Genomic DNA, 26,301 nt, shown 5'->3' with positions numbered 1-26,301 from the left:
GTATACTTCAGTTTATTTAAAAACGTTTATATCTTTTTCAGGTATTGTCTGAAAGAGTAAATGATATTTCTTTTAGGCATTTAATCTGTTAATCTGTTGATTGTTCTTTGTAACTTTTATGTTTCGATTATAAAACAAACAGAATAAGAGAATGTAAACACTTGGATTCTGAATTTTGTTTGCATGTTGGTTGAACAGAAAATTAGTCTGGAAGATATCTGTACTAGGCCAGATGTACCCTCACAAAGGCTATTTCATCAAACTATTCCAGACACTTGGAACAGGCTGTATTCATCAATTCATTCACTTATTCACAAACATTTATACAGAAGCTACCAGGTGCCATGTACTAAGCAAGACTGAAGGAGAAATAAGTGAGAGACCCTGATTTCAAAAAAGTTGTACTTAGTAAGGTCATATTTGCAAATACATATAATATGAAACAAAAAGTGAATATTGTGTTTAGAGCCATAGAGAAATTGCTGTGGTGGTGATCAGAAGAGGAAGAGATAATTTTCAGATGATATGAGAAGATTTGTGAAGGGTGTTTAATCTGAAATAGGTCTTTAAGAATAATTGAAAAGAATTAAACATTGCCATTTGCAACAACATGGATGGACCTAGAAAGTATTATGTTAAGTGAAATGAGTCAGACAGAGGACAGTAGGGTTAGGGTTAGGCTTCAGTGAAATTATTCCTAGACTAGAGGCCTGGTGCACAAAATTCATGCACTGGGGCATCCCTCAGCCTGGCCTGCATCCTCTTGCAGTCTGGGAGCCCTTGGGGGATGTCTGACTGACGGTTTAGGCCCACTTCCTCCAGGGAGTGGCAGTCAGACATCCTTAGCACTACAGCAGAGGTGGGAGAGGCTCCTGCCACCACCGCTGTGCTCACCAGCCTTGAGCCTGGCTTCTGGCTGAGTGGCGCTCCCCCTGCGGGAGTGCACTGACCACCAGGGGTCAGCTCCTGCATTGAGTATCTGCCCCCTGGTGGTTAGTGCATGTGATAGCAACTGGTTGTTCTGCCATTCAGTTGATTTGTATGTTAGCCTTTTATTATATAGGATGATTTCGCTTATATGTGGAATCTAAAAAAACAATAAAAAACAAAATGATACAGAAATAAACTCATAGTTACAAAGAACACAAACTGATGGTTGCCAGAAGAAGTGGGGAGGATGGGAGGCTGAGTGGAAAGGGGAAAGAAGATCAAAAAGTACAAACTTCCAATTGTAAGTCACAGGAATATAATGGGCAGCATAGGGAATAGAGTCAATAATATTGTAATAGCTCTGTATGGTATCAGAGGTGGTCAGTAGGCTTATTGTGGAGATAGGTATATAAATGTTGAATAAGTATATAAATATTGCACACACCTGAATCTAATATAATGTATGTCAACTATACTTCAAAATTAATTTTTAAAAAGAGTGCACTGAATTTTGGATTGACAGGCACAGGTGGGAGAACTTGCCATATGTGAAAGCACAGCAGGAAAAACAAATGAATTGCATAGGTAAATTGTGATGGAATTTGAGTGAGATGAAAAGGTCTATAATAAATATCCTATTATGATAGACTAGGGGCCCAGTGCACGAATTCATGCACCTTGAAAGGAACTGTGGCCCACAAGGTTGTGGTGGGCACAGAGGTGGGTCTTGGCTCATCTTCTGCACCCCCATTCAGTCCCTCTCACCACGGCTCCCGGTCCCCTGTCTGCCAGCAGCCCCACTCCCACCTCTGCTACTCCCATGCGCTGATGATACTGGCCCTACATGCAACCACTGATGGCGTGGAGTGATTGGGGCCAGCGCCAGAAGAGGGTGTGAGCGGTGGCTGCTGCCCTGATTTCCCCTCAGGAGCAGGGGGAGGTGGAGAAGTCCTAGGAGCAATCGGTCCAGCAGCTGCTGCTTGCACCCACTGATGGCACCGAGCGATCAGGGCTGGCATTGGGCACCAGCAGTGGGTGTGAGGGGGACCTGTGCCGGCAACAGGTGTGAGCATCCAGTGGGACCGCAGCATGTGGGAGCAAAGAATTTTCAGTAACTACCAGAGGCTCTCCCCAATGACAGTGACCAGTGCCCCGCCTTTGTCTGGCGCCCCTGCTCACCTGCTCCACCATCCTGCCACGGCCAATGCCCGCCATGTTCCACACTCTGCCTGCTGCTGATGCCTGCCATGTTCCATGCATGCTCCCTGGTGGTCGGTGCACATCATAGCGACCAGTTCAGTTGTTCGGTTGTTTCGTCGTTCAGTCTACTTGCATATTAGATTTTTATATATAGAGATGCATATGTATGAGGTGATTTAGCAATCTGATGATAAAGATAAAGTACATAAATTATCATATGGGTTCAATTTTTTTCATTTTATGGATTTGTAATCAAACACTATACAAATAGGAAGATAGATAAACTTTCAAGTATGCAGAACCATTTTGTTGGTCTACCATTTTTGTTAGGTCTGAGAAGATGCTTTAAGTAACTTGCCACTTTCTAGTTTGCAAAAGAAAAGCACTCTAGGATTTAGTCATCAGTCCTGAATCAGGAATGAATTAAAATCAAAATGAGCATTAATAGAACCATTATGTGGTAGAATGGCTATTACATTTCAGGATTGGATGGGCCTATCACCAGTTTTTTCACCCAGTTGTTCTCTTTGTCCACACATGCCATTCACCATCCTTAGTTAAAACCATCCATCACATGTAACTGTTTTTATCCTGCTTGCATAAAAATGGTCACCTCTTTTTGCCCTTTGGCTCCTGCTATATTACCAATGTCTGTTTTATGGAATCATAAGAGCAAAATACTACTTACAACCAAAATGGCTAAAAAATAGTATGTTCCTGTGACAGGGAAACAATATAACAATAGTTATTACATTAATTGAAGCACATCAAAGTCATTTGATTAATAGAAAATATGCATAATTTTAAGTACGGTAAAAGTCTATTTTGCCTAGCCATTCTTATCTATGAAAAGGTATCAATCTTAATCAGACCTCCTTGCCATAATGAGGGAAGATCTCTGGACTGGAGACTGTTCTGATCCTGACTCTGCTACTATCTAGTGCAGTGGTTCTCAACCTTCTGGCCCTTTAAATACAGTTCCTCATGCTGTGACCCAACCATAAAATTATTTTCGTTGCTACTTCATAACTGCAATGTTGCTACTGTTATGAATCGTAATGTAAATACCTGATATGCAGGATGGTCTTAGGCGACCCCTGTGAAAGGGTCGTTCAACCGCCAAAGGGGTCGCGACCCACAGATTGAGAACCGCTGTGGCATGATGTTGATTTCTTCGTCTATAAAATGGAGATTCCGGCTAAACAGTTAGTCTAAATTCCAAGACTTGTATGTTTACTGGAAAGACAGAGCTCATTGACTTCCTTTGTTTTTAGTACCTTTTAGGAAATCAAACAAGTGTGCTTGTCATCTCTTTTTCTGAATGATAGTATTCAATACATGATGAAGGTAAACTGCCTTCAGTAACCTTTAGAAACAGGCATAAATGAGGCCCTTCTCTCTTCGTTGCTCTTCAGTGGTGAATAATTTCATCATCACAGCAAGAAGATTTGCAGCAAATATTTTTTAAAAGTACACGCTAGCTTTTTAAAACAATTCTACCTTTTAGTTCTATCCGGCCTGTGTCTAGAAGATTGCTCTTTAGGCTGTTGAAATGGAATTGGCTGGTGTGACAGCACATGCAGGCTTGATTGAGACTGAGGAGAACACGCCTGGGAGAGGTGGTTTTATAGCTCGGCTAGGGATACAATATCAGGTCTTGGTCTACTCACACCTGCTGGTACCTGCAGGGTACCAATCTGATTTCACTTTGCCTTTTTTAAAAATCTTTCATTCCTTCCAGATTAATAAAAGGGTTTGTGGTGTCGGCTGTACCTCACAGCAGCATCACAGCAATCCTGTATCACAAGGTGCTCTATAGTCATGGTGCATCCCCGCCTGCATTTCTCATTCATTGACCATTACAGTGGTTCCTCACTGAGAAACGTTTCAGTCACTGAGCATTGTAATCACTGCCAGGAAGATGTTTAAATGGAAGTGTAATTTGAACCCAATGAGCAAGCCACAAAAGCAAATTCTGGGTTTGTTTCTCCTCAGTGACAGAGGGGATACTTATACAGCATGCTGCCAGAGACACATTACCCCCAATAAAAGCCCTTAACTGCATATTCACAGGTGAAATGTCATCATCATCTACAAAGCCCACAATGTTTAATGTTTATGCCAGTTTTGATCAGAAATTTAGGTAGTACTGGAGGAGAAATTTGGGTCCCCTGGATTTGGGGATTGATCCAAATCATGGAAAGGCTAAAAAATGAAACAGTAAAAATAAGGAACAGGATTTTATATATATATATATATTCATTCCAAGTACTGAGGCCCAAGGTTATTCTGGTGGTCTAATTACCAGGACATGAAAGATGGGGCAAGGAATCAAGTTCATTCTCATTCTCTCTTTCACTCACCTAGTCCATTTGCAGTCATTTACTTAGTGAGGGTTTTATTGATTTCTTCCTTCAGTAGTTTTTTCACAGGAAGTGCCATTCTTTTAATATGAGATCAAGGAATCTTATTCTTGTAGTCCTGAGGCTTTGGATTGTTGTGTGAGCCTGTGTAAGTAAGTTCCCATTTCATAGTCTAAGTTTCATCAGATTTAAAATAGAACTGTTTCGCAGCTATATTCTATATTAGTTTTTCGAAAGCCACATTTAGCTAGTAGGTTAATTTTACTGGACCAACAGGATTTTCCCCCTTAATTTAATTTACTGTTTGAGGCAGTGATATATGCGTAGAGAAAAGTAAAAGTTTATTTCTTACAGCTTTATTCTCCAACTACTCAAATCCCTTCCCAGAAGGCAAACACTATCGCCAACTTTGTGTGTATTCTTCAAGAGACTTTCTAAACCTAAGACAAGCAAATACCTATGTGTACAGCTGTGTATATATGCGCATATTTAGCATAAATGGTAGCAAGTCGTGTACAAATAGATATGTGCTTGAATTATAGATGTGTGTATATTTAATACAAATACTGGTATGCACAAATACGCACTTACAAATTACTTCTTTTATTTAACAGTGCATCTTGGAGATTTTTCTACAGTGATATATAATGAGATGCTTTAGTGTCTTCAGCATCTGTATAATATTCTGTTGTGTGGGCATGCCAGAATTTATTCAACTTGTCCCCTAATGAAGGACATTTGATTGTTTTCAGAATTCAGATGTCACACTTTTGCCATGAATATGATCTTCAACATACTTCATTTTGCATATGTGCTGCTATATCTGCAGGTAAAATTCCCAGAATCCAGTCAAAGGGTATATGCTTTGTAATATGAACATTAAAACCTATTTCCTAATACCACTCCTTTGGCTGCATCCCACACATTTTGATATTTTCTGTATCATCATTATTCAGTTAGAACTATTTTTAATACACTTTATGATTTCTCCCTTGTCCCATGGATTTTCTATAAATCTGTTGTAAACTCCAAATACTTAAGGTTTTTTAAGATATTTAATATTCATTTATTTCTACTTTAATTTTGTTGTTGTCAGTGAACATACTGTGTAAGATATCACCAGTCTTTTCATTTTTTACATGGGCCTGTTTTTATCTTAGTGAATGTTCTACACTCATTAAAATATACTTCACTGTTGTTTGTCATGGTGTTCTACAACATTAATGAGGTCAAGTTGTTTGATAGTATTCAGATCTTCTGTGTCTTTCCTAAGTTTTACCATGTGTCCTAACAATTGTTGAGAGAAGAGTATTAAAATCTCTAATTGTCATTGTGGATTTATTGGTTGTCTCCCTTTAGTTATGTAACTTTTTGCTTCATGTGTTGCAAAGTACTGTTATAAGGCACATACATATGTGAGATCATTGTCTAGGTTCTCATGCACTGAACCTTAATCCTTAGGAAATGTTTCTTTTTACCTCCAATAATACTCCTTATCTTGAAGTAGCATTTATCTGCTATTGATATAGCCATGCCTACTTTTTTATGCTTACTATTGACTTGGGTATATCTTTTCTGCACTTTTACTTTCAACCTCTATGAGACTTATAAATATAATATTGTTGAGTTTTGCATTTTTGCTCAGTCTGACAGGTTCTACCTTTTAATTAGAGTGTTTATTCTATTCACATTGAATGTGATGATTGATATGATGAGGTTTAAATCTATCACCTTGCTATTTGTTTTCTATTTATTTCATTTGATTTTTATTTTTTCATTTTTTCTCCTTTATTTTTTAATTGATGCTTATTATGTTCCATTTTGATCCTGATATTAGTTTCTTATATTTACCCCATTGTATTACATTTATAATTTTTATTCTAAAAGTACAATAAGGATTCTTACTTTATGACAGTATAGTTAGAATTAATATTAACACACATCACATAAGTATCAGAACCTTAATATATTTTAGTTAAACCCCTGTCCTTTCTGCAATGACATATATAGGGTGTCCCAAAATTCACGCAAGATTTGAATTTTGCGTGAGCATTAACAACAACAAAAAATAAAAGCCTAATTTTACTTGGTTTATTGTATCAGATTCTAATATCTGTTGCCCTTTTATTTCAATCCCTTCAATTTGATAAGCATTACCAAGTACCAATTATGGCCCAGGAGCAGGGGCAATGAAGACCAATGAAGACCATGGCTTTGTGTATGTGCCAGCAAAACCTCGGAGGCCATTTATCCAATGTGCTATTCCATACATAACCCTATACTGTATACTTTATGAATCAATAAAATTTTTACAATTTATAATTATAAACCTGTGTTTTCTCTCAAAATTACTTCTTGCATGAATTTTGGGATACCCTATATATGTTTTTGAATTATAAACCTCACTGCAATGCTATTATTTTTGCTTTAAAGTTGAAAGAAGAAAAAGTATTATATTTATGAAGATATTTATGATTTACAGTGTTATTTATCCCTTCCTGTAAAACCTAGCTTCCATCTGGTATAATTTCTTTTCAGCCTGAATAACATCTTTTAGCATTTGTTATAATGCAAGCCCACAAGAAATGAATTAACTCATTATGTTTATCTGAAAATATTTTTACTTTACCAATTTTGAAGGATATGTGCACTGGATATAAAATCATGGGTTCAATTTGTCATCTATTATAGCACTTTAATGACTTCATTCCATTGTCTTCTAGCCTCCAATGCTTATGTGTTTGATGGATCTTTTTCCCTCCTCTGATTCATTTTAATTTTCTCCTTATCTTCATTTCTCAGAAGTTTGATTACAATGTCCCTGAGTATAGTTTTGGTGTATGTTTCCTGCTTGGAATTTGCTGGGCTTCTTCTATTTGAATCAGTGGAAATTTTTATTTTTATCATATTTGATAAATTTAAATATTTATTTTTTCACCTTCATTCCATTTTTTTCTTCTTTGTGTGTTTTTTGAAATCTTTATTTATTTGTGTATTTTGGCCTGGATAATTTCAATCAGTCTGTCTTCAGGTTTGTTCATACGTTCATTTGCCATCTTCAGTATGTCAATAAGTACACCCAGCATTATTCCCCCTCAAATATTTTTCTTTTCAGTTCTAAATGTTTCATTGATTCTTTTTTTATCATTTCTATGTTTGTTGCTGAGATTTCCTATTTGCTTACTAATTATGACCTCTTTCTTTAAGTCCTATAACATTTATAGGAGCTGTTAATTCTAAATCTGAGTCATCTTGTGAGATCTTTTCTATTGACTGCTTACATGGCTTGCTTATATCCATGTTTTGTAATTTTTATCTTGTGTTAGACATTTGTATATGTCATAGAGGGTATTAGATTATCCTCTGACAAAGATTTTTTGTCATTTAGGTAAATAACTAGTGGGTCCTCTTGATCTTATTAGTGTGTGTGTGTGTGTGTGTGTGTGTGTGTGTGTGTGTGTGTGTGTGTGTGTTGGGGGAGGGTGTTTAGGTCTTGACTATTTTGCTTCTGTTTTTAGTCCTGGGGGTGGCAGTCAGGAGCCCTTAGTTAGATGTGATCATTAATCTGAGACTGTTTTCTGAGTTTTTCAGTGAATGTCCCACATGCTTATTAAGGTCTCTCCTTCTGGCTTGTCTACAAGTTTAACAAATCCAAGCCTTGAACAACTTCTGGTATCTTCATTCAGCACTCAGTCCTGCAGTAGCTATTCCGCACTAGGCTTGAGGAATCTCATCTTGAGCATGTTGAGTCTATGGATAGACCCAGGGTCCTTAGGGAATTCTCATTGAGTCTTTACCCCATTCCACTAGGTTCCTTTTCTCTGAAACCTTGGTCTGCAAATTCAAGGCTCTTTGTCATCCCAAATCTCACTTTCTGCCTCCTAAGCTTAAGAAAAACAGAAGTGGTATATATACTTCTGCTTCACCCTTCCATTCCAGGGTTAAAAGGAGCCCTTTACAGAAAGCCAGAGTTAATGTGGGGCTTACCTCATATGTTCTTTCTCTCAAAGATGAAAACCCTGCAATTCTAGTTGACAAGTGCCAGGAAACCATTGCCTCATGTATTTGTACAGTTTTACCATAGTTTCCATCAAGAAGTTATGTATGATACTAGTTTTTCTGACTTCCAGGATGTTGACACAGGGAGTTTTAAAAATAGGGATATTCCATGTAAAAAACACATTTCTAGCCTTAGTTGATCATTTCTTGGGCCCTTTAGAGTATTCAAAATGATTTCCCAAAAGGTATTGCAATGTTTAAATTGAAATATGGGAATCTGAAAACATCCCCCACTTCCATTCTTATCCCCAGAAGGGAAGACAGACACCGAGGCACGAGAGGCACACAGCCTCTTCCCTGAATGTATGCGGGGTATTCAGTGTAGTTGCCTTGGTTTGCAAACTCAGTCATAGTGGGGCATTTGGTAACAAACTGTGTGCATGCTCACTTCAGAAGAACCAATGATGTTTTTAATGAAGAATTGCACTGTTCCCCCAATAACTGCTCTCTGTCTCCAGAACATTTGGACTCCAGGAAGTAACTTTGATGATAACAGTGAATTGTAATATGTTATATCCCTTCACCTACTGGCCTCCCACTTCCCACTCCCACCCCACTTCTATACTTGCAGACTTCTGGCTAGAGGCTAAGTGAAACGGCTGTGTGACTTATTGGAAGGGTAAAGAACCTGAAAACACATCACTAATCTCGGATTCATGTAAAAAACATTTGTGTGTTCATGCCATTGAGTTTGCTCCAACTCCTAGCAACCCTATGAATGAGTGATGTCCACAATTCCCTGTGCAGCTTCTGTAAACTCATGCCCATGCCTTCCTTTATAGGATAAATCCATCTCATATTTTGTATTCCTCTACTCTTGCTGCCTTCTATTTCCCCAGCATTATCTTTTCCAAAGAACCTTGACTTCTCATGGTGTGCCCAAAGTAAGACAGAATTATTAGTTTTGTCATATTTGCCTCCAGTGATGTTTCAGGCATAATTTGCTCTAGGGCTTGCTTGATTGTCTTTTTGAGAGTCCAGGGTATTAGTAGAGCTCTCCTCCTATACAACATTTAAATGAATCATTTTTTTCCTATTAATCTTATTCACTGTCCAACTATTACATCTGTACATAGTAATTTGGAATCCTAGGATGTGGAAGATCTAGCCTTAATCTTTTATGATGCGTCTTTGCTCTTGGTGATTTTTCCTAATTCATTCATGGCTGCCCTTCTGAGTATCAGCCTTTTCTTGATTCTTTTTTTTTTTTTTTTTTGGCTATAGTCTCCATTTGAATTGATGACTGAGGTGAAGCAAATTCCTTAGCAATTTCAAAGTCTTCACTGTCTTTGTTAAAGCTATGTCAAAAACATCTTCTACCAGATAAAGAGAAATGGTCAGATTTATTTGTGTGTTCTATATACAAATGATCAAATTAACATAAAGCAAAGTAGCCTTGATTAGCCTTTTATAGGGAAGAGAAACTTGGGATACAGTATTTGGAGTACACACATAAAGAAACTTTTCTCAGGATAACTTTTTCTCATATCAAATATCACCTGAAAATTGTACCTAGCAGTAAAGAAAGTAAGTAATATGCCACATACCATGTAAGACACGCCTTTATTATCTTGTTTAATAATCACAGTTTTGTAGTGATGGTATCATTAGTCTCAACTTACAGATGATGATACGAACTTCAAAGAAATTAAATAACTTGTACAAGTTATAAAATCAGGGGGTTTGGATATATGTGTCTATCTCTCTTCACATTTATATTTCCTATATACCACAGTTTTCATTATTTCTTGATGATAAAAATTTACTTTGTTGCTTGTAAAATACTGCAAAGAATATGTTAATGAAGAACCTTTATTGTTAGACAAATTAGCTCAGCAGTTTTCCAGTCAAAGTTATCTAAAAAGGATATAGATAAATATTTCTATATCTGCAGAGTATTTTTAAAGTTATAAAATTAGATTTGTTCTATATTTTTTAAACATGCTTCATTTGAGATAATATATTTTAGCATTTTCTTTGCCTCTTGTCGGGATGGAAAACAATAATTCTCTTGCTTGATTTAATGTCATTGTGTTCGACGATACACTTGACAACCCAATTGCTAATATACCAAAGATTTTCAAGTTCTGTGCATCTGAAAGCCATTAATGAAGTTAGCAAACCAGAAGCTTCACAGCCAAATATGCAAAGGTCATATAATCAAAGGAACTATCTATCTCTGGCATTGTTGGACATAAATTGTGTTTAAGAATTGTCAAATGTTTTATTTATCTTTTTTCTATCACTACAAAATAAACAAGTTTGTACAGAAAACAGGAAAGACGCTTTTGAAAAGACCTTACATTTTGTTTGTTTTTTTGTAAAGGAAAGAGAACAAAATGAGAGGATCCTTTGTATCTAGCATATGTTTGAAAAATCAGTAATTTTCACACATTTTAGAGAAAATCATTATTCATAATTACTCCCATAATAGTAAAGTTGTTTTCTCTGATTACATTTTTGTTTTTCATTTTGTTTTCTTAATAATATGTTATCATTATTTTTTGTATGTAAGCACTAATTGTCAAATAATATTTTTATATTGGCCCTTTAATGTCAAAATTATTATTATTTTAAATTTATTTATTTTTTAGAGAGAAGAAGAAAAGAGAGATAAAAACATTGATGAGAGAAAAATATCATCTATTGGTTGCTTCCTGCACGCCCCCTACTGAGGATTGAGTCCACAACCTGGACATGTACACTAACTGGGAATCCAATCTGTGACCTCCTGGTTCCATGCTCAACCACTGACCCACCCCAGCTGGGCAATATTTATTTTATATGAATGATAAGGTGTAAAAGACAAGTCAAAAGTGACATTTGTTATTGCCTAGTTCAGCAAACAGTTCTCTGTAACATTTAGGGGAACTTGGAATCTAGGAAGGAAAATGATCGACCCAATTTGAACACAAATTAGAGATATGCAAGAATAAAAATCCTGACCACATGATGTTTTTTCACCAAATTATTTTGTTGAAGTAGATTTTATTTAATGCCAAGAAATGTTGAGCTCAGCCTGCGTTGCACAGTGGTTAAGTGTCCACCTGTGAACCAGGAGGTCACAGTTCGATTCCCAGTCAGGGCACATATTAGCACAGCTTGATTTCTCACTTCAAGAGAGGTTTTCAGTTGTGAAGGACTTGAAATGTGTTATGCTTGTTGTTTTTGAGAAGCAGAAAGGAGACCATTGTTGCAGTGCAATGAGTGTTTATTCATTCATTTCACGTTCATCCCATGGATTATTACAGCCAGAGCTGTAAGGAGGAAATGGGGATCTGCAAAGAATGAGATAAAAATAAATCATAATTATGGAACAATTTAATTAAATTGAATCTTGCACAGGTTTAGACAAGTCATGTATTTCTACTTGAGTTGGAAAACATACATTTTGCAGGTAAAGCTAGGAGAAGCAAAGGTGGTTGTGAGTGAATCGCATAACATTCTTTACTTATCAAAAATGTATTTCAGCCGAAACCGGTTTGGCTCAGTGGATAGAGCGTCGGCCTGCGGACTGAAGGGTCCCAGGTTCGATTCCAGTCGGGGGCATGTACCTGGGTTGCGGGCACATCCCCAGGAGGGGATGTGCAGGAGGCAGCTGATCGATGTTTCTCTCTCATCGATGTTTCTGACTCTCTATCTCTCTCCCTTCCTCTCTGTGAGAAATCAATAAAATACATTAAAAAAATGTATTTCAGTCCTGGCCAGTTTGGTTCACTGGTTAAAGTGTTGGCCTGTGGCCCAAAGGGGCATAGGTTCAATTCCCAGTCAAAGGCACATAGCTTAGTTTCAGGCTCCCCTGCCCCGGTAGTGGAGCTTGTGGGAGGCAACCAATCGACGTGTCTCTCTCATGTCGATGTTTCTCTCTCTCTCTCACCTTCCTACTTCCCTTTCACTATTTCTAGAAATCAATGGGGGGAAAAATATCTTGGTGAGGATTAAATAAATGTATTCCAAGTAGGTGTCACTCTAAAATGTAGAAATTTTTGAAGTTATGATGTCAAAGTATTCTCTGCAAAAGAAATGTCAAATAATTGTATGGGGTTTTATAGGCATTAAAGAGCTTACACATGTGTTTTATTGGTTAAAAAATTATATAGGTTTCAGGTGTACAATTCTATAATTCATCATCTCTGCATTGTATTGTGTGTTCACCACCAGGTTCCTTTTTGAACTAAAATCTCATTCTGTTTCATTGAAGATCAGACAATGTAATAGTAATTTTTTTTTCTATACTTATTCCTGGAAGTTTTTTACCTGAGATTTTGATTACTAAGTTAAAAGCAAAAACCAAGCCAAACAAAATGTTTCCAAGAAATTAGAGGGAAAGTTACTGAGATTAAGCAAAAAGTAATATAGTGGTGATTTAGTGGAACAAGCCTTGGCTGTGTAATAGGGTTTTGTAATCTAGGATAGACCCTTCAAAAACATCCAGTGAGCCTGTGTGTGCTGTTCTTTTGTTTGATTTTGATTCTCAGGGATACATTTTTCATGCTTACAGACACTAAAATGTATAATGGCCAGTCTTTTAAATTTACAAAACATGCCCTGACTGGTTTGGCTCAGTGGATAGAGCTTTGGCCAGCGGACTGAAGGGTTCCAGGTTCGATTCCGGTCAAGGGCATGTACCTTGGTTGCGGGCACATCCCCAGTGGGGAGTGTGTGGGAGGCAGCTGATCAATGTTTCTCTCTCATCAATGTTTCTAACTCTCCCTTCCTCTCTGTAAAAAAATCAATAAAATATATTTTAAAAAAAAATTTACAAAACATAATGGGATCAGAATTTGGACATGGGAATAGTCTTAATATTAGCCCAACTAGTGACTAGCATAAGCTGTTGTGTCCTGAAGGGTAAAGGCTGTTTAAAAAGAAAATCTTGTGTGTGTGTTTTTTTATTTTACTTGATGAATATTTATAACCAAGGACAAATATAAATTATATGCAATTCCGCCTCACTTGTTCTTAACAGCAGACCTATATTTCAGGTTCACTGTATTTCAGCAATTGCTGATTCATTTTAAAATCCATTCTCTCTTTTGTATCTTTTTTCCCCTGCAGGATGTTTTCACTCCAGAATGCAAATTTAAGGAATCTGTGTTTGAAAACTACTACGTGATCTATTCTTCCACACTGTACCGTCAGCAAGAATCAGGCCGAGCATGGTTTCTGGGACTCAATAAAGAAGGTCAAATTATGAAGGGGAACAGAGTGAAGAAAACCAAGCCCTCGTCACATTTTGTACCAAAACCTATTGAAGGTATGTAATGAACTTCTTTCCTTCTTTAGACTCTGATCAGTAGAGTTTACTTAGAATGCAACACATCAGAACAAAATTTCAGAAAACACAATAGCACCTCTTCATATTAAAAAATAAAGAAAATCATATTACAACTACTTGGTACTTAGAAAAAACTGCTTGAATATGAAAAGGTAGAAATTCTGGAAATTTAAAAAGTAGTGGTAGTTACCATTTGAAATATAATTTTCTTCTTTTTTGAACACAATAATTTAATGTCTTAGGCTATGCCCGTAAAAAAACAGGAATACTACTTTAGTGCTTTAAAAGTTTTCAAAAGCATTTTAGAAATATGTTTATAACCTAACCCTTATATTTTTGTGAATATATCTCACAATATAATCTATTAATATTTATTTGTATTTTTTGAGGAAAGAAAATAGTATGCTATACTATGATCAATAAGTATTCATTTATAGTATTAAATGTTATGCTCAGTTGAGCCTATAACTTTCCCTCCCTTCTTATTTAGGATAATTCTATTTAACTGACATTTAATATATGACTTATTTCAAATTGAGTAGTGGAATAAGTAATCTTATACTGAGGAAACTCACTTTTTGCAACTTCTTTCTTAAATAGGGTGAGGCTATATCATTGGAGTGACCATATTTGCTGCATTACTGAATCCAGACAGTTTTATTTTTTAAATATAGGCTCTGAGAGGAGCAATGGTCTGGACATGTACCAACATAACATTATTCTTCTTTACATGTCATACACTATAATTACTTAAAACATAAGTTCAGGCTCCTTGTTCGAGGAAAGGAGAAAATTGAGGCAGTGCATTGCAATGCATTATACATTTTATTTTCATTTGATTAGTGGATATTTGGCCCTAAGATGTCTCAGAGACATATGGTCTATGCCAAAAGGGCCTTGATATTTGGCCTTGTCCAAAGCATCCATGGAGACATTTGGTCCACACTGACCTATCTACCTCACCCCTTGCACCATTACCAGCTAGGCTACTGAGAAAAAGAGGGTTATTATTCATAGTGCGGCCATAACACAATTACTACATCAGTAAAATGATAGTATTTTTATATACTAATCCTGTAAACTAAAAGTCTAAATAAATGTTAGGAGCTTTCTGACCCAGAGATGTTTTCTTAGGTGTGGACATTTAGACAGGACCAAATGTCACGTCCTGCAATTGCGCGCGCACACACACACACACACACACACACACACACAGATTATACTGTGATATTGATAGTATTGCTGTCCCCCAAATATCTATAAGGTATGATCTGGTCAACCAGTATAGGACTCAATGCCTGTTGCAGAGTACATATGACAGTAAGAGTCAACGAACATTAGTTAAATCAATACTATATTTAAAGCACAGGGGAAATGTGACATTCAAGGCTCCTGTTCTCTCTCAAACTTCCTTTCACACTCTGTACTTTTAAGCACACAAAACTGAACTTTCCTTTCTACAATATTTTTTCACTAATACATGCCCCATGTACTTTTCTTTGCCCTTTCCTGCCCATAATTTCCATGTTCTTATGTGCCTGGAACATGTCTATTAGTCCTTGTAAAAAATTTGATTTAAGAATCAGTAGAGCACTATGCTAAGTGAAATAAGCCAGTCAATAAAGGAAAAATACCACATGATCTCACTCATTCATGGACAATAGAGACCATTATAAACTTTTGAACAATAATAGATACAGAGGCAGAGCTGCCTCAAACAGATTGTCAAACTGCAGCGGGAAGGCCGGGGAGGGTTGGGGGGCAGGAGGTAGTGGGGTAAGAGATCAACTAAAGGACTTGTATGCATGCATATAAGCATAACCAATGGACATAAGACACTGGGTGATAGGGGAGGCTAGGGGACTGTCTAGGGCGGGGGGATAAAATGGATACATATGTAATACCCTTTGTAATACTTTAAGCAATAAAAAAAAAAAAAAGAATCAGTACTTCCATGAGGGGCTCCCTGACTTCCTTCAAATAGAATTAAGTATTCTGTCACCTTATCATTGTATACATTTCTCTCCCCTAGAAATTATCATATTGTATTCAATTTACCTGTTTTCTACTCCAGTTCCTCTTCTCCATGGTTCACTCTTTCCCCCTTTTTCCTCATATCTCCTTGTCTCTTGTGAGATACCTGGCATATCACATGAATGAACAAATGAATGAATAGCAAAGTATAGAGATAAAGAAGAGCTACCTGATCCAGAGAACTTTGTACTGTTCTTGGAAATATGAAATGTTTCCTAACAGCAATAGTACAGTGTAAAAAGAGATATGCCACACGCTGCAGGAAATGCTGTACGGACTTAGGGAAGGAGCTATCACTTCCACCAAAAGAACAATATCACGGAAAAGACTATATTTAAAGGTACCTCAGGCCTAGGCCTGGGTCAGACCATTTGAGATGCGAGGTGGGGATTTGGCAGGACAAACAACTCCAGAAGCCCCGTGAGTTAAAGGCAAGGATGTGCCTACTTGAAAGGTTCTGCAGAGGGTGCCTAAGAGATAATGTTTTCCATGGACAAACATATTGATTCTTAAGATGATGTTCTAGACAAATTTTGCTTTTATCTTTGCACCTTTATTTATGCTTTTAAGTTGATTTTTTTGTTGTTTTGCAAGTATTATATGCTCATTAACAACTTTTGGGAAGTTCAGGAAAGTATAAAGGAAAATGAAAATTTTGTTGTGTTTTATTCATTCCTTTTATGGCTAATATATTTCATACTGACCCCTCACCCCCCAAAGAAAGAGAGAAACACCCATAACCTACCACCCTCATCACAACTGCACTGTGGCTTGTCCGGTTTCCTTCTGAGTCAATATGCATTTGGGAGAGATACATACACAATGATCGTGTTCCCAGTTCCAGAGCTACTTTCCTTCTACATTTCTTGCTACATTTCAGTACAAATGCAAAATGAGATGAGTAGACATTTCTAGTTGTATATGTGGAATAGGGTTTGCTGCATATAAAACAAAACCCATGTGAAGGGCAGTTTAATCATAAAACGTTGTATTTTCTCTCAAACTAAACCTAGATGTCATCTGTCCAGGGCCAGTGCTGTGTCCTTCCCATTGTTCAGGATCTAGATGGCATCTGCCCAGTTTTTAGTGTCTCCCCTCATCAGTGGGTTGTACAACCGTGAATCAGCACAGCCACACACTGTGCTGGCCGTGGATATGCACTGATTCCCATGGAACCAACCAGCATCTTCATTCCAGTCAGAGGGCAGAGGGAGAGATGAAGGAGATGTTGTGCCATGCTCTCTGCAAAAGGGTCCCTATTTGCTGCTATATGATACCTCCTAGTCAGATGGCCACGCTTAAGTGCAGGGAAGACTGAGAATATACTCTTTTTTCTGGATGTCTACCTAACAAGTACATGTTCAGTGATTTGGGGAGAGTGGTGGGATGGGACTGGGACAATGAGGGGCCTCTGCTTCAGCCTGCCATTGCCTCATAGCTCTGATTTCCTAGCTTTCTCATTGACAGCTTTTGTTTGATTTTTTTGTTTTGATTTTTCTTTCTTTAAAAAAAAATATATTTTTACTAGAGGCCCGGTGCACAGATTTGTGCACCAGTGGGGACCCTCGGCATGGCCTGCAGGGATGGGGCTGAAACCAACAGTCTAATGTTGCCTGCTGCTCCTGCCTGCTGCTCCCGCTCATCCCAGCACCGCTGTGCCTGTTGCAGGCTCGCACCCAGTCATTCCCAATTGGGAGAGGCTTGCGCTGCCACAGCAGTGCTCACCAGCTATGAGCCCTGTGTCTGGCGCCCATAGGTCAGCTGAGCGGCGCTCCCACTGTGGGAGCGCACTGACTACCAGGGCCCAGCTCTTGCATTGAGCATCTGCCCCCCTGGTGGTCAGAAAGCATCATAGCGACTGGTCAATTGGTTATTCAGTTGCTAGGCTTTTATATATGTAGATTGATTTCAGAGAGGAAGGGAGAGGGAGAGAAAGCCAGAAACATCAATGATGAGAGAGAACCGTTGATTGGCTGCCTCCTGCATGACCCACACTGGGATCAAGCCCACAAATCAGGCAGCATATGCCCTGACTAGAAATTGAACCCTGACCTCCTGGATCATAGGTTGATGCTCAAGCATTGATCCATGCCAGCCAGGCATGTTTTTATTTTTCTTATTTACTGATGCTTTAGGATGATTTTCCTATTTTTCTGGTAAATAAAAAGGTCCATTTTAAAGTCAGATTTACTAGTTCTTGGATTTACTTCCAAGGCTCTTTGTCTCTCTAGATTATGGCAAAGAACCTTAGATATGAAGTATATGGAATACGATGAAAGCTGCTTCTAAATATGAGAACAAGAACTTAATTGGTTTCAGATCAAAGACCTTTTATTCCATAGAAATGTCTTTGTCTTTTGTCTTAGAAAGCAAGGTTCACTCCTTTGAACAATACTACCTAGCAGCTTTAGAAATGCTTACTTTGTACAGTTATGCACTATGCATATCTCAATTATTGCCTGTTCTATTTTTTATTCCATTTCTACCAAGTAGATTCTAGTACTCTCCCTATTTTACAAATGTGGAAAATGAAGCCCAGAAACATTAATTTTTCCCAAATCAAGCAGATTGTAACTGGCAGAGCCAGAATTCAAACCTTCTTTTTGAATCTTGCTCCTTAGAAATAAAAACTGTTTTAGATTTATGGAGACCTTCATGCTCTTATATTGTAACTTACTTGATACACATGAAATTGGCCCATACTCTTATGCCTCATCTAGATTTTGATATCATGAATATAACCCAAAACATAAAAACAATTACCCAATAATTCTTCATGAAAGATATGTTTTTATATCATTAAATGATGCTTACTGGTTACCATTATTTATCAGAGTTCTGTACACTTATTCATAGGAGAACTCTTTTCTGCCTGCTAGGAACACAAAACTACTCTTGCTACCACTATTAGTACTACTATTACTAGTCTTACTACTTCTATATACAATTTATCGATTTACCATTTGCGAGACAACATAAATACATTGTCTAATTAGATCTGACAACAGCCCTATGTTATTTATCCTTATTTTATAGATGAGGAAACTAATATTTAAAGTAATTAACCTGTCCAAGATCTCAGGGCTAGATAAAAACTTGGATTGCAATCTAGGAAGCCTAATGTTAATGCTCATATATCTAACCCCTCTACGGTATTGCCCTTCAGTCTGAAGCAAGCCTATGCATAAGCAAATACTCAGAAAAGTTACTGAGAGCAAAGCAGAAATTTTATCCCATGATACACCTTGAATAGTTACATAGTCCTAAACCACACAAAATTGAGAGTGTATGCATGTACATGATGATATAAATTCATATTGGTAGATGATCAGATAGGATAGTTACGGGAATGCCATGTTAAAAGTAGGCAAGAACAAATTAGGAATATGTCACTTTTTCTGATGAATTTAACAGGCTTCATTTCCTACTCTGTGAAAGAAGAATTGGGACGAGACGATTTCTAAAGTTCTTTGGCAATGGCATCCTGTGGTAGGCTTTGTAAGCACTTTATTGTAAAACCATAGTCCTTCTTGGAACCCAGCATAGAATTTACATATAAAAAGATTCTAAACACATTTCCCTTATTGAATTATTGAATGGATAAAGTACAATTTTATGAGCTATTTCCATAATGGGTGGTTTGTGACTTTTATTGGAGGAGGGTAGAATGAAAGACATTCTAGCCATAACAATTAGCATAGAGATTTTTATATTTACTCATAGCCATAATCTAAAGCACATAACTACAAGACACTTGTAGAAAAGAAACGGAAAATGACAGCTTCATAAGAAGTTAGACATATTGCTGTTTAACCAGAAAGGTTGTCAATTCTTTTCAGTTTTGTAAGGAATTTTTATAAACCCATAAACCCACCGCTAATACTGATACCAGTGGAGTCCAGTCCCGTAGACACTAAATGTCCTTTCTTGTGAAGGGAGCCGGCCCCATATGGATGAAAGTCAGGGTAGGTTTGCCTTATTGTTTCTTTATTTCAAATAGCTCTGCCTTTTTTTCTGTCTTGCTTGTGATATCATTTTGAATGTCAGGATTCCCAAAATTAAGCACTGCTAGCTTGAACACCTTTCAGTCCTACACTGATTCCCTGATAATACAGTAATTATCCACAGCCCTTTCTCTGCACAGCTCCACCTGCCATGCTGTGTTTAGAACACAGGAGGTGTTAATGAGGGGTTGCAAGGGCATCTATTCAGATAGATGGGTGGACTCAATATTTAAAACCATTGCTATATGCCTCACACATAAACCTCCACTTACATGGGTCCCCTCCCCTGGAATTTAAGGCAACAGTGCAGCCTTCACCATTCCCAGTGTTGCCCTTTGAGAGCATTGTTCACGCCACAGATAAGCAGCTCCCCATATTTAAATTGTCTTGGTGGTGACCTCCCCCTTTAGTTTCAGATACAGCAGCCAGATACTCTTTGACAAAGAACAAGAGACAGTCTCCTCCTTTCACCTCCTTCCTACTCCCTGAGGCTCATTACTCAACTCCTACATGTGGTTTGGTATTCAGAATCTAATTCCTCCCCCCTGAAAACAATGTGTGCACTTTCCAAAGATGTAAGCTTCAAGAACTTAATCCTGGAGAGAAGAAAAAATAGGTTTCCAGAGCCATCTGGAGTGTTCACAAATTCTCAGAACAAATCCCCAAAATGTTCTGATTTACTTATTTATGACCTAGGAATCAACAGGTTTAAAAGCTGTTTAAGTGATTCTAATGGCAACCAGGTTTGAGACTTGGTATTCTCAACTACATTTGTTGTTTCTAGGCTCATTTGGGTCAAATCTGGACATAAGCAAATATTAAAATGTATTCAGATTATTGTGACCAATATATTGGATTTAGCCTAATCTACTGTAGTATAAATTGACACTCTGACACCATGGAATTAAATATATTAAACAGGTTACATTTTTACATTTCTATTCCAGGTTACATTTTTACATTTCTATTTATCATATGGAGTTAGTAGGGGTAATGGCAATTATTCTTCTAAATTGATTATCAAGAAAGAGCAACCTAATGTAAAAGAATTAATCATGGATATACAGATGCCTAATTGTTCTGATAAAAGTTTTGCAAGTGATTTTCTATGTCATTTTGAGAAAATAATTCACTTTGTTCAACCTCAGTAATCTCTGAAGATAGAGGAAAAAATAAATCCTTCATAGAAATAATATGAAGATTAAACATTAAAAGAGAGTTGGATTTCTAAAATCTGTCAGATCATTGAAAAGTGCCTTTTTTATTTTCTCTTGGAAATTGGACATTTTGTTACTGTGTTATGTACTGGAGAAATGCTATGAGGGGTGAGATTGACTAAGGGATGAGAAATGATGGAAATTGAATCTGGAGGGAAAACAATAACCCCTTCAAAAACTGTGCAATAAGATACCAAAGAACAGAATAAATAAAAAATACTAAGGTAAAGCTCCAGTTGAAAGGACACCAATGGCAAATTTATTTTGATATTTTCATTTCAATTAACTGGACAGATAACTAAATGGCTTGTTTCCCAAAATCTTTTCTTTGGACCCAACCATACTAAATGACAAAAATAGAAAGATGGAGCAAAAAGGTACCTCCAATGCCCCTGATTGTTTTAATTACAGAAAAGATAACTGCAACTCCCTCTCCTCCAATCTTTTGAGTTTGGGATCTCTGCTAGCCTGTGACAACTTCCCCCCAAACATTTAACTCCTTCAGAGCAGCTGTTTCCTGCCTTTGAATTTAGTCTTTAATGAAACCCTCTCACCTCTCCCCGACACATCCTTCTCCCACATCTTCTTCACTCTTACACAAATACTGCTCTGACTGCTTTCTAAATGAAGATATAGCTCTTTTGTTTCCTTTTACAATGTCTCTTAATTCTTTATAATAAATATTTACAGCATACTGGGTAGATTCCCTTGGCAATGCATTGCTTCCAAACCAGCTCTTAAAATTCTCCTCCAGTTCCAGAGGGATTCCATGTGACTTCAATTAAGGGGTGAAATTGCTTCATGTTAATCGCCCACCCTTTCATGATCTGTTATTAAGACAGTTAAATATCTTTAATGGTACATTCACTAACAGAGCCATCTAACCTTTCCACTTCTTGAAAATTACAGGGGCCAAGGAAAATGTCACTAAATTGGTAGTAATAAAAAAATTAGTCATATTTTATTATTTGTTGATGAAAACTGATACAGGATGGGCGTTCTTTATAGAATGTCATTTCTGAGCTTTGTTAGAAACTGGAGTTATTGCCTCCATTTGGAAAACAGAGTTTGTCAGCAGCAACAATTGCCCCACACAGTTTTCCAACCCTCCATTCCAGAGCAGCATTGCCACTCAACGACTTACACCTGGTTCCCCCGATAACTACCAGAACTCTCAAATTTTAAGTGATTTTCAAGGAGCTAGCAGTAATATAAAACTAACCATTAGTAGCAGTTTATTACTTTATATTTGATTTGCATGGCTCATTTTTATTGTCAACATGCTTCCATAACCAGTGTCATTGGATAGTCACTAACACTTTAGGAGTTTGCATGGTAAGATTAGCATCCCAATTGTAAACAGAAGGAACTGAGTTTAAGAGAAGTTAAATAACCCCCCTCTAGGTCCATACTGAAGCTAAAAGGCAAAACTGTGACCAAAGTTATTATCTCCATGAAACTCTGCCCAGCATCCCATGCGCTGCTGGATGAGGATTGGCTGTCGTGTGGTAATATACGGCCAGTAGTGACTTGACGACTTAACATGAGTGATTTCAGTGAAGGTAGTGGGGAGTACGTCTAACTGAAGTGGATTCAAGATATCACAAGAGCCCAGCTGGTGTTGCTCAGTGGTTGAGCATCAAACTATGAACTAGGAGGTCATGGTTCCATTCCTGGTCAGGGCACATGCCCAGGTTGTGGGCTTGATCTCCAGTAGGGGGCATGCAGGAGGCAGCTGATCAATGACTCTCATCACTGATGTTTCTATCTCTTTCCCTCTCCCTTCCTCTCTCTGAAATCAATAAAAAAATATTGTTTTAAAAAAAGCTATCACAGGAGGTAAGAAAGTGATATTCACTGACACTTTTGAAGAATTCTGTTCTGAAAGGGAATTAGAGAAATGGGGAACAAGAGGAGAGAAACATGGCAGTTACGTAGTGGGATTGTTGTGTGGTTTTTTTAAATATAATTTATTATTTTTTTTACAGAGAGGAAGGGAGAGGGATAGAGAGTTAGAAACATCGATGAGAGAGAAGCATCGATCTGCTGCCTCCTGCACACACCCCACTGGGATGTGCCTGCAACCAAGGTACATGCCCTTGACCGGAATCGAACCTGGGACCCTTCAGTCCGCAGGCAGATGCTCCATCCAGTGAGCCAAACCAGCTAGGGAAATAGGGGGATTGTTGATTTGTTTAATGCTATTGTAAGATACTTACAGACCGATGGGAATAAAAACTGCTATTATAGGAGAGAGGGTCACTGAGTAGGGGGGATGGGAAGCATGGGGCTAGGTTCAGATAGGAACAGGCAGTGCCCACGCATGCAGCAAGTGGAAGCCAGGACATGTGTGAACAGATGTGCGCAGGTTAGTAATTTTTGTGGTGGAGATATGAAAACTTTCTCTTCTTGTCTTTTCTAAGTGTAATACAGAGTAGGGTCGTTTATTGATAAAAAGGAAGAAAGAGAGGGAATGGGAAGGGAGGAAATAAGAAAGGGAGAAGGATAGGGAGAGAAAAGAAGAAGAAAAGCAAGGAACAAAGAAAGAAGGCAGGCCTATTACCTGAGTATGAGGAGGGTTTGAGGTGCTTTTGGAGGTTTGAGAGTAAAGAGAAGGTATGAGATAGTCACTTGGGAAGAATGGGAGTGGCAGTTGGCTAGACAAATGTAGTAGGATTCCAGAGTGTGCTGAGAACCCAGGCCCATGAGATTTAGGGTCAAGAGTTTAACATGAGACCAGTCAGAAAAGTCTTATGTTTTTCTCCAGGCACACTAACTATTGGACTATGAGCTTAGAACAGGAACCCTGGAATTAATTACACATTAATTTGAGTGCTGATTCCACCCTGTGTCAGTAAACTACTAAGAACAAAGTACTGTTTTTGTTCTTTAGGTTCCTCAATTGCCAAAGGGACCAATAATTTCTCTACCTTTTAAGGTCATTTAAAATAACCGTAGTGTATATAAAGTGCAGATATATAATATGTGCTCAAATAATATTAGCTATTATTATGAGGGCAGCAGGTACCTGGCCCCTGGTTTATTATAGTTGCCTGATTAATAAATAACAGCAACCCCTGAATTTAACTCTTTTCAAACTTTTAAGAAAGGCATTATTTTAGTTTAAGTTTTCCAGGAGACATTTTTGATAACAAATAAAATTGATTGTTGAATATTAAAAGTTGCAAACAGGGAATATGAACTATTATAATGGCAAGGGATGCCTGCATATTCTGATAACTGTGTTTGCAACAGAGGAACCAGTGAAAGGGTATAAAATGAAAAATATTAAGTGGAAAGCTTGCCTTAGAAACACCCATACCTAATCTTACAAAGATAGGATGGATTTTATTGTTAACAAGACTTCAAAGCCCAACAATATATGTTTGGGATTTTTTCTTTCCTAATGGCACAGTCTTGCATTTAAAAATAAAGCAAAACTAGAGCAAACAGCATGTATTGTTACAAAATTCATAGTTTATGGTCTTGTTAGGGCCAAGTGTAGCATTTTATTTGTGATACCGGGACTGCAGGGATTGCTACAGACATGCGGCCCGTGCATCTCAGGCAGTTGTGAAAGTGACAACCTTTGTTGTCAAGTCACAAGGTGACTGGTGTCCACCATACAGGTGTGTTCTGCTCATGTTAACGGGTTGAACTGGGGTTTCTGCTATGTGTTAAAGTAATACATGATGCGGACTGTTGTTAGAAACCTGCACTTGCCTTGTGTCTGCAAATGAGCAAGAATCCTCTCTCATCAAATCTCTCTACCTCATTTTTACTCCAAAATCTGAGGTGAACCCTTTGGCTTCAATGTACTATGGATCAAGAAAAGTCAAAAGAGGAATAAAAGGAAATATCTAGGAGAAGAGGAAGAGTGGGGAGATAGAGGGGAGAGGAGTAAGAGGATGGGAAAGAAGAGGAAGAAATTGAAACATATATCAGAATAGAAAAAAATATATAAGGAAAGAAAACTTATTTGAAGAAAGGGTATTAAAGCCCAATCAGAAATACTTCCCTTTTCAGGACATTATCTCCTTTACCCCTTATCTAAAATTATTATGATACCACATATGCAAGAGGAATAGTGATATTTATCTCAAAAATATCCTGTGGGGTAAAAAACAAAGTATTTTTTCTACATTAAAGAGAAAAGCAGGCAAGAAACGGGATCAAAGACAACCCCGAAGGGCCAGATGAAAGAGTGGTAACGTTGTTCATCGTTCAGGTATTGCATCATCAGGACAGTGACTAATCTCCAAATTTGTTGGAAAATAGTGTAAAATGACATCAGAGAGAAACCCATTTAGAAAGCAATTCCATACCCAGTGCTAGCGTTAAATCATGCCCACTGAAAATAAAATCTGTATCAAACACTAGCCTACAAGGTTCTGAATGAGACAAGATTAGGCAGTAGCATCCAAAGTTGCCCATATCAGAGGATTTGTTTCCAGCTGTTGTAGCTGGTGGCACTGAATCTGAGTTTCTATTAACAGGATTGGGAGCTGGAAGGACAAGAAAGATATGGAGGTGGATTATTTTGTTTGCTTGTTTTTTCACTTGATTTTAAGTCTGGAAAATATTCCTCATCAAATGAAACTAGAATATCAGACTTCGATATCACAGCTATAGTGGATCAGAATGCATAAAGCAGATGGAATCAGAACATATTCAAGAACAAAGTATTTAAAAAAAACCGAGATTCCTAAAGATATATATATATATATATTCCTTATGAAATAATAATTTGATAGAAAGTGATAGGAAAGACCTCTCTTTAAGCTTCACTGTACTATGAACTACTAGGGTTCTTTGCAATTAATAATAAGATCCTGATTATTAGGAAGAGAAAAACTTAGTCTTGCATGGGATAGGAATGCTTTGAGGAGCACAATTTCAGAGAGATAGACTTATAGAACTATTGATGATCAGAACCTAGACAGTATCCTAGACATGTTTCTTAAAGGTATTAGTACATGATTGGAACTTCAAATTCTAGCTGTTTAAAATTGTGATTAGCGTTTACTGTACAGTAAAGTATGTTATTTTCACATGTGGGATTGGTAACTCTTGATTTATTATTTGTTATTTAGTTTTCTTAAGTGCTTAAAATAAGCTCCCTACAAAACAAAAGGATAACTCTTCTCAACATGTCAATTAGCTTGACTGAGCAAACCCCACTTTTAATTGCAGTCAAAACTATAGTACTTGGAGTA

At 37.5% G+C, this 26,301-nt stretch overlaps 1 protein-coding gene across 6 annotated transcripts in view; it reads left to right on the top strand.

The window, feature by feature from the left end:
- The window catches only part of FGF12 (fibroblast growth factor 12), a 538,919-nt gene that overhangs the window by 497,440 nt on the left and 15,178 nt on the right, over nucleotides 1-26,301 (top strand). For all 6 annotated transcript variants that reach the window (XM_059687391.1, XM_059687394.1, XM_059687393.1 and 3 more), the window contains one exon: nucleotides 13,611-13,809. In XM_059687391.1, coding sequence (XP_059543374.1) covers nucleotides 13,611-13,809 — 199 coding nt within the window. The remainder of the gene's footprint in view (nucleotides 1-13,610; nucleotides 13,810-26,301) is intronic.

This window comes from Myotis daubentonii, chromosome 3 (genome assembly GCF_963259705.1).
Source record: "Myotis daubentonii chromosome 3, mMyoDau2.1, whole genome shotgun sequence".
NCBI classification, from domain to species: Eukaryota; Metazoa; Chordata; class Mammalia; order Chiroptera; family Vespertilionidae; genus Myotis; species Myotis daubentonii.
The sequence above is the reverse complement of the archived record's forward strand: the minus strand, read 5'-3'. Positions and strand labels throughout refer to the sequence as shown.